Source organism: Bicyclus anynana, chromosome 19, assembly GCF_947172395.1.
Source record: "Bicyclus anynana chromosome 19, ilBicAnyn1.1, whole genome shotgun sequence".
Lineage (NCBI taxonomy): Eukaryota > Metazoa > Arthropoda > Insecta > Lepidoptera > Nymphalidae > Bicyclus > Bicyclus anynana.
In genome coordinates this window covers 9,159,753-9,172,191 of record NC_069101.1, presented here as the reverse complement: position 1 = coordinate 9,172,191, position 12,439 = coordinate 9,159,753, and the positions used below count along the sequence as shown (strand labels likewise).

General features: G+C 35.1%; 1 protein-coding gene across 6 annotated transcripts in view; it reads right to left on the bottom strand.

Moving 5' to 3' along the window:
* The window catches only part of LOC112045005 (uncharacterized), a 223,345-nt gene that overhangs the window by 43,465 nt on the left and 167,441 nt on the right, over positions 1 to 12,439 (bottom strand). For all 6 annotated transcript variants that reach the window (XM_024081038.2, XM_052887313.1, XM_052887310.1 and 3 more), the window contains exons 2-3: positions 10,276 to 10,316; positions 3,464 to 3,580 (exon numbers count right to left, since the gene is read on the bottom strand). In XM_024081038.2, the coding sequence (XP_023936806.1) occupies positions 3,464 to 3,580; positions 10,276 to 10,316 (158 nt within the window). The remainder of the gene's footprint in view (positions 1 to 3,463; positions 3,581 to 10,275; positions 10,317 to 12,439) is intronic.

Sequence of the window (12,439 nt, the reverse complement as noted above, 5' to 3'; positions counted from 1 at the left end):
CTCTTCAGCTTTATAATATTAGTATAGATTACTAAGTACTAGACAGTAAATTTACGCCATGAAAATTTCAGGTAGATGTTTTATAACACAACTAGCGGGCGCCCGCGACTTCGTCCGCGTGGAATTTACTTTTTCATAATCCCTTAGGAACCATTGATTTTTCCGGGATAAAAAGTAGCCTATGTGTTAATTCAGACTATAATCTATCTCTACTTAAAATTTTATGTGGTACGGTTCAGTAGCCGAGGCGTGAAAGAGTAACAAACATTCATACCATCAAGATTATCTGAAATCAAATCTCGGAAATCCGTGGATTTTTTCGGGGTAAAAAGCAACCTATGTGTTAATGCAGAGTAAAATTTATTTCCATTCCAAATTTCAGCCAAATCGGTTCTGTAGTTGCAGCGTTAATGAGTAACAAACATCCAAACATACATCCAAACATCCATACAAACTATCGCATTTATAATATTAGTAGGATGAATAGGCATCTTCTAAACAGTTTCTAATCTAGACCTCATTATTGCCAAGTGCGTCTCTGCTAGTTAACTCAGCCAAATTGCACAGAAAGACTTTTTCCACAGTATTAAGAACAGACTAGACTAGACTAGACTGTGCTTTTATATAATCTTATTACTCGTATAAGAAGGTAAGCTTATATTTCCATAGAAGCAGATAACACGAAACAAACATCTTCAATCACAACCCGCGCGTTCGTTACTCAGCTCAGTTGATGGATGACGCCCATAAACAGTGCGGAAAGCCAAAAAATTCGTGTGAACTACAACACTCTTATATCACGCGATAATGGAATAGCGCATTCCATATTAAAATGAACTGTTCATATTTATCGTAAGCATAACATATTTTCTTACTAGGATTTATTGTGTTTTTATCTATCGTGACTGTTATCCATACTAATGGTGACAAAAACACGTTACAAGTGATTTTTAATAACCTTGGAAAAATTAACATGTTGTATGCGCGGTGGATTTACAATACGGAGGTCCTGGGTTCGATCCCCGGCTGGGACGATTGAGGTTTTCTTAATTGGTCTAGGTCTGGCTGGTGGGAAGCTTCGGTCGTGGCTAGTTACCAACTTATTGACAAAGACGTACCGCCAAGCGATTTAGCGTCCCGGTACGATGACGTGTAGAAACCGAAAGGGGTGTGGATTTTCATCCTCCTCCTAACAAGTCAGCCCGCTTCCATCTTAGATTGCATCATCACTTACAATCAGGTGAGATTGTAGTCAAAGGCTAACATGTAAAGAATAAAAAAAAATACATTTCTTGCAATACTCTTCAGCTATTACTTTAAATACGAACCATCCACTAAAGGTTGTCTAGAGGAGTTTGCTTGAGGCGACAAAACTCTTTCGTGCATTATAATTCTCATGCAATAAATAACTTTCTGTAATTTATTACTTATCCAATGGAACCCTAAATCTAAACTTATATTTTTTACATAAAAAGTTGAAACTTTTGCAAACAATGACAAACAAAAAAAATACTCAGGGGAAAATCCTAGAGGAGAGTACTATAATACATACGTTTTTCTACTCTACCTTTACCCTAGCCTATCTTACAACTGGGATCAAACTGCACACGGTGTGAAAATTTGACTAAAAAACCGGCTATATGCGTGTCGGGCCACGCGCAGATTTGGGTTCCGTAGATTAAGCACTTAATCCCCTGTGTAATGCACAAAAATACCGATAACTATACACCACGGGGTAGACGAGAAAACTTTTATCCCCACTTTGCATGTAAGGAAGGAACCCAAATTTGTTTTTTATTTCAAACTTTTTTTAGTTCTTTCTTACTTTAATTCTGCTGTCAACGTGAACCTCAAACCACGGATGCACGTCCTGGGTGATAAGTATCCCGAATGCAAAACCCGCAGAGCACGAAACGAGCCCTCGACATGATTTAATTTAAATCACGATTGAGTAGACGTTTCTTTCAATGGTCGTTTAGTGCTTTGTAGGTTCCGCATACGTACTGCCTGTAGCCCTATGACACGTCGTTTCTCTTTTAACGATCGAAAACTTCTAAAATTAAAAAATGTATGAAAATGGCACTCGTTTTCGACATGTCACGTGATCAAGTTATCAACTAGCTTTCATTCCCATACATTTTTTTTTTTAGTTTTCAAAGTGTTTGTAGAGAATCGATATGCCAGATAACAGGCCCTGGTAGTTCGGTTGTGGTGGTATTAGTTTTCCTTAAGTAAAATACGCAACTTTAGAGTTTGGATTATCCAAGGCTTCAGGATGTAGCAGTTAATAAAGGTTCAGACTATAAAACGTCCAAGTTAGTTAAACATTTTGAAATGAGAATGATGTCCAATCTCTAGACACTTTACTTTTGTGGCAGTTGAAAAGCACCGCGTAAGATTAGATTTTAAGGGTCCCTATCTAAGGGTTGCCACGAATCTAAGGCTAGGGTGATTGAAGACATGATTCCTAATAAAATAATAACGTTTTATATCTACTTGTAAAGGAGATGGTCCAAAATTGTATGGAGCCCAGGATCAGTCATTGTATAACCTGGCGGAAATAAAAGAAAATATTTTTTTAACTAGTTTTGATTACACAAATCTACGAATTTACTTTAATTCTTTCGAAATAATATTCATTATCTCCCAAGAAATGCAACACTAATATGGGTAATAATGGCGGATTGATGACGTTTTCAATGCAGTAATCGATTTGACGTTTGCTGTCAATTGTCATGTCATAGTTGCTATATGGGCGCCATCTTGATATAACTCAAAAACTTGGGTTTTAATTTTATTTATTTCTTTTTATTTAGTTACATTTATTCATTTTAATAAATTAAAAAAATCCTTGTATTATTTAAATTTTAATGATACGGGGTACAAGAGTGGACCTGAAATGGACCATCGCCTTTGTCCTTTTTGCTACTATTAAGAATAACGTTTTATACTTTAAAACTCAGGCCAATTATAGAAGGACCTGTATCGCACTCATAGTCACGAACAAAATTGTCTGTCATTTTCTGAGGAAAACGAGCTTAGATTTGGTATATATCTGATACTAAACTAGAAATTTTTGCCCGTTTTTTACACAATTCAATTACCCAAAAAGTATTTTTACGGAGCTCTTTAACCGACGAACAAGATTACAACTATTTTACATTGATTAGATAGAGACAGTTTTTATAATCGTATTAGATCGTTGATCATATACTTTGACAGAAAAGTAACGTCAAGCGAGGCAGGTCCTATAAAATAATTGGTCTGAGCTTTAAAAGTCTAGCCCAAGTTAGGTACTTGAAACCTACTCCCGGTTAAGGCTTCTGTAATGTACATGCACACACTTATTTACTTATTCACTAATTTGTTCACTCAATTAATTACTTTCACTTAATTGATTACTATATCTACTTAGTACCCTATACTTAGTATAGATTTAGCATATAGTTCTTAGAAAACGCACCTGTTTGGAGTACATCGTGGTCTTGCTGGCTGGCCGGTCGTCGCTGGCCTTCTGCCGCTTTCTGCCCGCGTTTTCATCCTCTGATTCGTAACCTTTCGCAGAGTGAGCTATGTCCGCCTGAAACAATAATATTTTACAATGATGAGTAGCCAATATACCTGATATAGTGCTAGTCTATCGGTCAGTGCGTCGTGCAATAGTTGTTGATATTACTGTTCCACATATAGTTTAAGTATATTTATTATTTAAAAAAAAAAAAAAAACGAAAAAACATGACGATAATCTGGTTAAAGCCGAAAAGGAAAAAGGAACAAAATACTTGGACCTTGCTCACGAGATTACCGCCATGTGGAATGTTGAGTCAACTATTATTGTTCCAATAGTTGTTTCAATCAATGGTCTTATAGCGAAAAACTTCGACCAACACCATAATAAGCTTTCGCTTAACTGTTGGATCAAGAGTTGGATACAAAAGGCAGTGATTCATGAGACGTATTGTGAGGAGGTTCCTCACTCAGGAGCAATGACCACAGGTTGCTTGGGCACTCAAATGTCCCGCAGCGGGAAGGGTTGATTTTTTTTTTAATTTTAATAGTTTTCTGTTATATTTATATTTTCATTGTTAAAAGTTAAAAAAAAATGAGAAATAAATAAATGAGTCTTTTACAATGAAAATGTGACAGTACCTAATAGGTTTTTGTGACAAATCAGAGAGGTTCACCATAACCTAACCTAATTCAGCTGCCTAGCAGGATAGCTTTCAACTCCGAAGGGCGTGTTTGATACGAGTAGTACGGCGTGTTTGATTACTAGCGGAAGCCCGCGTCTTCATCCACACTTATACCTCCCTAATCCGGTCCTGTCGCAAAAACCGTTCTTAGCGGACGTCTACGAAATATACACTACTTCTTTTTTAGATAAAAAGTTTAATAAAAAAAATTCAATATGTGGAATTAATACATACAAACCGTACTGAAACAGCGTGGTGATTAAATTCCACAATGACGGAGCCCTGACTCTGTAGGCGACCTATAAAATAGGCTGATAAAAAAATATATACGGTCGAATTGAGAAACCTTTTTTTTGAAATCGGTTCTTCTCTCAAATAATTGCTTTTGTATGGCTGTTTATTTGTACAATAAGCTTCCAGAATCATATAAAACTATGCCCCTAATAAAGTTTAAGCGAATAATCTTCTACATTTTAAATAATAAGAATTATTATAGTGTTGAGGAGTACATGAATTACATGAAATTTTGTAATGTATAAATATTGACGTTTTATAATTGTAGATATAATAAATAATTGTAAAATTCTGTAAATATTTGCACGCTGATATATCTGTAAATTGTGATGGAATTTTTTTCTATAGTGTAAGAACCATTGTAACCCACAGTTTCAGCAAATAAATTATTATTATTAAAATAACTTTTAAAAGATCGGTTACCAGATGTTCAACTTTTAGAAAGAAAGGAAAGCTAAATTCATAACGCGACCCCAATTCGAATCCAGGACCTAATTAATGATCCGAAGCCACAAAGCCTAACCACTAGAATAAGGCTTATTATTTTTTTCCTTGTAGCTACGAACAAAACATTTTACCCCAATAAAGTCATGTATATTTGGAAGCGTCAATATCAAATGGGGTTGAAATGAATTAATGGCTTTTTCGTGTTCTGCATATTTATACGCAATACCGTAGGTGTACCTAACCGAGTACAGACAAAACGTTTTGGAGCGACGTTTAAAATTCTTCATACATTTTGTATTGGAAAATCAATTATGTTCCAATACCAATAAATTAAAAGTAACGCGCAAATATTGTCCTCTTGATTAAACATTTTATACTCATATACATTTAATTGCCAATCATCTGTGAAAACAGCGGTGTTTTACATGCTATAAATTAGCTTCACTTGTAAATATGTATGTAAGAAAATCTTGGATTCTTAAATTGACCCACTTCCCGGCCTTCGATTAGGATGAAATTTTGCACACGCTCTGAGTTCTGATGACAATACATGACTAGCTAAGAAACGTCATTACAAATCTAATATGGCAACCTCCCCAAGCTTGTAACTATGTATGTAAGAAAATCTTGGAATCTTAATTTGACCCACTTCCCGGTCTTCGATTAGGATGAAATTCTGCACACGCTCTGAGTTCTGATGACAATACATGACTAGCTAAGAAACGTCATTACAAATCCAATATGGCGGCCTCCCCAATCACTTGTAACTATGTATGTAAGAAAATCTTGGAATCTTAATTTGACCCACTTCCCGGTCTTCGATTAGGATGAAATTTTGCACACGCTCTGAGTTCTGATGACAATACATGACTAGCTAAGAAACGTCATTGCAAATCCGATATGGCGGCCTCCCCAAGATGGGGACTGGCTGTTTGAAATTCACCCTCATGATATGGATATCAAATGAAAGGGTTTGAAAAATTAACGTGACTTAAATCCAATATGGCGGACAGGCTATTTGAAATGAACGAGTTTGCCAAGTTAAGTAACGTAATCGTGCTGGTAAAGTATGCCAAAATAATTTTGAACACTTTATTTTTGGCTTATTGGGTTATTGATTCTATCATTAAACATGCTGCGGATATGTGGTCTGATGTATTAGGTCACCATCTAAATGCTGTGTATTAAGTTCAAAATCCAAAAAAAATCAAAATTTAATGATTTCTATTAGGCTTAGTTTTTTACAAGCACTTTTGAAAAATCAGGATTATGTTATAATTTAATTTAATCTAATGGTGGTAATAATAGTCGAAAACTTAAAATTATTACGAGGGTTCCAAATGTGCCTTGGTCCGAGAAGAGCCCACACCAAACTGACTACTGTACTGTATTTATCGGAATACATAATATTTTCTCAAGGGAAGTTATAAACTTAAACTTAACACCGTCATTCCTCGAAGATATCAAAACAGTAGTTACGACGTAGCTACAACAAGTAAGTAAAGTTTATATTGTATTCTACCTAATGAGAAAAGTTAGCGGTTTTAGGTAACCTATGAGTACGTTTATTTTATTACGTTCAGTATTAGTTAACTAAATTGTAATGGTATTGTGTTGTTTCATTCTGATAAGAGCTTTTAATACCATTCTAAACCACTGTATAAACAAGGTGGATATTCATTTATACGGCTTGCCCAAAATTACTTTATTCGGTTTATTCCTATTTAGTCTTTATAATTAATATTATAAAGACGTAAAGCTTGTAGTGTGGTAATCTCTGGTTCTACTGAAGTGATTTTGAAAATTCTTTTAACAATAGAATTAGTAAGCCATGTTGTTTGTATCATATATTTCATCCCCGTATTTGCGCATAAATGGGTATTAGCTTCACATGTAACCAACTATGTATGAAAGAAAATCTTGGAATCATAATTTGACCCACTTCCCGGTCTTCGATTAGGATTAAATTTTGCACACGCTGTGAGTTCAGATGACAATTTATACATGACTAGCTAAGAAACGTCATTACAAATCCAATATGGCGGCCTCCCCAATCACTTGTAACTATATAGGTAAGCAAATCTTGAAATCTTATCGCTTCCCGATCTTCGATTAGGATGAAATTTTGCACACGCTCTGAGTTCTGATGATAATACATGACTAGCTAAGAAACGTCATTAAAAATACAATATGGCGGCCTCCCCAATCACTTGTAACTATATAGGTAAGCTAATCATGAAATCTTATTGCTTCCCGGTTTTTGATTAGGATGAAATTTTGCACACGTTCCGAGTTCTGATGATAATACATGACTAGCTAAGAAACGTCATTACAAATACAATAAATCCACCCCCATGATATGGATATCAATTGAAAGAGTTTTCTGTCAGGAATATGAAAAATAGTGCGTGCTGAAAGCGTGTCTTTTAGTTTTTTAATTAAACCATTATATTATTTATAATATTAGTACAGATTATATAGGTGTTTAAGTATTATATTTTTATACTTTTCAATCTTTTTACGTTATATTAATTTACACATTTAGCTTTCACTTAGTATGAAAATCTTTTCCCGCATGTTGTTTAAAAATAAACGGTCTGACTCCAGTAATGGGGTGATCATTCTTTCTGCCTCGTATACTGAGCCGTCTCGTTAATCTTCAAGAATTTGCGCGGATACTGAAATTTACAACTTGAAAAAAGTGACAAATACCCATAAATCCCGTAGAAAATATTGCAGGAATTTTGTAGGCCATATATTTTATAAATATATAATTTTGAATAACATGATGAAAAAGTGTTAAAAAAATAAATATTTATATAAAAAAATATAAAGTAAAGTTACTGTCTGCCTCAATCGTTTGATGAAATTTTTTAAAAAGGTTTTTAAAAAAACAACGCGAGACCAATCAAAGATTTTCACCACGTATGTTCTGTGGTTTTCATAAATTATGGCTTTATAATAATATTATAAAGCTGAAGAGTCTGTTTGATTGAACGCGCTAACCTCAGGAACTACTGGTCCGATTTGAAAAACTCTTTCAGTGTTAGATAGCCCATTTATCGAGGAAGACTATAGGCTATATATTATCTCCATATTCTTACGGGAACTGGAATCACGCAGGTAAAACCGCGCGGCGTCAGCTAGTTTTTCAATATGTGTGAAAAATATATACTGATTGGGAGCATATTTGACAATTACTGCGTTAACAATTAGTAATGTAAATAAACACAAAATTGTACATGTGTGCGCTGAGTGGAGTCGCTGAATTCGGATCACTTTTTACAGTGATTTTATAGGCACGTAACATATCTATAGTATAAAATAATATTTTTTTTGGATATTCGAACACACACAGAAAGAAACAGTGTTGGCAGTTACAAGAATGTCGGGAACTTAGATCAGCTTCTCGAAAACTGACTTACTGTGTAGGATAGGACCACCAAAATCACCAAAATCATTGATGCTTTACCTATCTGCTATTTATCTTTGCTTAATCTATCTGTTATACCATCAGATTTACTTTTTGTCCTGGAGATCCAGAGACTTGACTCTGAACTGAACCATCAATCATAAAAATCATATCTGAAGTACAGTCTCTATCTATACTAATATAATAAAGCTAAAGAGATTGTTTGTTTGATAGAACGCGCTAATCTCAGAAACTACTGGTCCGATTTCAAAAATTCTTTTAGAGTTAGATAGCCCATTTATTGAGGAAGGCTAAAGACTATATATTATCCCTGTTTTTCTACAGGAACGAGAACCACGCGGGTGAAATCGCGTAGCGTCAGCTAGTTCTCAATAATTTGAGTGTCGGTACTTTTATTTATATGTAGAGGTACCTACTTTATTACAGATATTATTTTCTATTATTATACGAGTGGATGAATAGATAGAGAAATATACATATTATTATACATAAGTTAATATGAATACTAGTATATATTAATATACATATATACTAGTATTCATATTAACTTCTATTACATATTAACTTCTATTACCTTAATAAACCGGAAATTATGACGGTAGGTAGATTAATAAATTATACTACGACGGGTAAATTAGCAAAACATAAAGAAGTGAAAGAAGCTAAGAAATTGTAGTACAAAGTAGGTACATTAAAACATAATTAAGACATAATAATCTTAGCAGAGAGATAATTAATCCAAGTAAAATTCCCAAGAACGTGCTACCTCGTTCACATTAGTGTTGTTTCAAAATGCAGGTACAGTTTACAGAGCCTTTCCTTTGTGACCCACTAATTTTCAGTCCGCTGGGAAACAAGAACATCACTATGCTTTTACCGTGTAATATTTACTTAAGGGCTGTAATAAACTTCAATTTAACGTTTTAGCTACCAACTATGGCTATTAAATTTTGTTTGGTGCTTAATGACGGACATTTCTGTTGTACGTTTATTACGTTCTATCACAATTTGTCTACGACTTTCATAAATGGTATTTTATGATGTATAAGTTAAGAGTGTGCAATATGTAATTTGGTGGTTACAAATGGTTCTGGAAAAGTTAGGAGCCTGATATTTGGGTAAATGATATTTCAAAGTGTTAGCTTCGTTATGACTATACAAAATGCACAATTTGTAAAACTTTTCTCGGTAGTTTATTTTTTTGAATACATGTTTTGCTCACATTTTGCTTTCAATCTCAGGAAAAGCAAACATATTTTCTTAAATTTTTGTTTTGTATAGAAAATTAGGTATATATCTTGAACATGGCCATTTTGTTTTTCGTTATGTTTTTTAATTTACTTGCAATTAGGTAAAATTGGTTTTGGCGCTCACGTCATAAAATTTGCGTCGCGCATCAATCGCTCCGTGCTTTTCACTCACGTGAAAGTCATAATTCGGCGGCTCGCTTGCGCTTCGAATTTTATCCATATCGTACCGACGTGCTGCGCGCTCTTAAAATCATATTTTATAGGTAACTAGTTAACGACGCGCAGTTTCACCCGCGTGGTTCTAGTTCTGGTAGAAATAATATAATATATAACCTTCCTCGATAAATGGGCTATCTAACACTAAAAGATTTTTTCAAATCTGACCAGTAGTTCCTGAGATTAGCGCGTTCAATCAAACAAACAGACTCTCCAGCATTATATATTAGTATAGATATAGATTTTACAACTCTATAAGTAAATAAATGACGGAATTATCGCTGGACATACATAAAAACCGCGAGGCGTTGGCTTTTTAGACATAATTACCGTACTTACCTATTGACCGAGCAGGGGCTGACAAACTTTCAGCCTATGAGGTAGGTCTAGCTATCGCAGGTTCCTGGTCCAGATGAAATTAACATAATATTTTATATCTCACCTGTGTTGACACTGACACGCCAGAACCACCCGCGCTGGCACCTGCAGACAAAATAAAACATTTTTCATTATTTCTTCTCAATAATTCAAGCGTGTTGGTGTTTCGTATTTTAAATTTAAATTTTAAAGATAATGAATATTAAGAGATACGTTAAATTTACACTATAAGATTTTGCAAATTCGTGAAATTAATATTTTTACAATTATCATCAGCGTCTTTTAACAGCCAAATTTTACACGAAGTAGCGGGTGACTACTAGTCTCTACGAGTATATTAATATTATAAAGAGGTAAAGTTTGTCTTATTAAAAGGGTAACTACTAGATCTACTGAACCGATTATGAAAATTCTTTTACCACAGGAAAGCTACATTATTTGTGACTGTCATAGGCTATATTTTATCCCCGTATTCTCACTGAAACGGGAACTACGTCGTTGAAACCACAGGGTGTTAGTAAGATTATATTTACGCCGAAAAAATAAACAGAAGTATTCAAATTATCCCAGGAGTGGATTTACAGTGTCCTTGTTTTATTTATGAGACCACAGAACATGCCCGGTTTACTGTACTGTGCCGTTCTAAACCTATTCTGTAAGTAAATTACCAGTTAAGTTAACTTACGAGTAGTTTGTGAGAGCATCGTTACTCTTGGTGACTAAGCTGATCAAATAAACTAGGAATCTAGTACCAAAGAGAATACGGTAAGCCCTATTACTTATACATTGTAACATTAGGTAAATGTATTTAGACTGTTGTTACTTACTTCAATACTAATAATGTCTATATTTTGTTGTAGGCAGATTTTTAATGTAAGAGAATAAATTAACATCAATTTCGGTCCAATAAAACCTGCAAGTTGCAATTATATTAGTAAACAAGCAGATCGCAGTTTACCGTTATTCCCGTTTCGTAAAGTTTACCCCCTTCTACCTCACAAACTTTTCCTTGTCGTCAGTCCACCTGGTGGGGGGTCGGCCAACACTACGCTTACTAGTGCGCGGTCGCCATTTCAGCACTTTGGGACCCCAACGTCCATTAGCTCTTCGTATTATGTGCCCCGCCCATTGCCACTTCAGCTTCGCAACTCGTTGAGCTATGTCGGTGACTTTGGTTCTTCTGCGGTGCTCCTCATTTCTGATTCGATCACGCAGAGATACTCCTAACATAGCTCGTTCCATCGCCCGCTGTGTGACTCTGAGCCTTCTTATGTGGCCCATAGTCAGCGACATACTTACATACATACCTATTACCTACTGCCATTTACAGTATCAGAACCGATGTAGGTTTATGGGATGGCACTTCAACTTTGTACGACCGGGTCTTCCTCGGTAACCCTCACGGGTCACTGGTTCAACTTTGTGAAAATACAATAAAATAATAAAGCTAAAAATCGCGGTGGATTTTCTATGACAAAATAATTAAAAACGATAAAATTCATCACACTTGCGCATACCAATTTTAAATACATCTGCACCACAATAACCACTAGGTACCACTCTACGGACCACTCGGTTCCACATAATAAAAAACTGATTAACAGTTTTAAATGACAGTGCTAGAGATGACTGCACATGACGGTGACTGATACACAACTGACTGAGTCGCTCGAATGACGGCGAATGTTAGGAGTAAAATGTGGGTAGTTCCACATACTCTACACCTCAGATAGCCACATATTCGTATGCGTGTTGCGTTCTAAGCAAATGTAGACTTTAAATTTAACGTTAGAGTTTATAATTTCATCTACCGCAGTGCAATTTAATGTGACGCGTTTGATATGAGTACTTACCGCTTTAGAGTGCGAAAGTTATGATATGATTCAAGTATTCTCTTTTTATATAGGTTAAAAACCTCAAATGAGGCAGCTAGCCGGCTGGGACGTACCTAAGTGAGAAAATAGGGCGCACTAATGAAGCGCAAAACTTACATAGAATTTTCCCTTTTCTGCCATTTACTTTTTATACGTACTCTTACATTTTCTTCTAAATCGTATCTGTCCGTACTTTCGTGATTGAAAGGAAAATTATTTCATTCATTTTTATCCGACACAAAAAATACCTCCGATATTCCGAATTCTTTTTTTTTTTTTTTACTCTTTACAAGTTAGCCCTTGACTACAATCTCACCTGATGGTAAGTGATGATGCAGTCTAAGATGGAAGCGG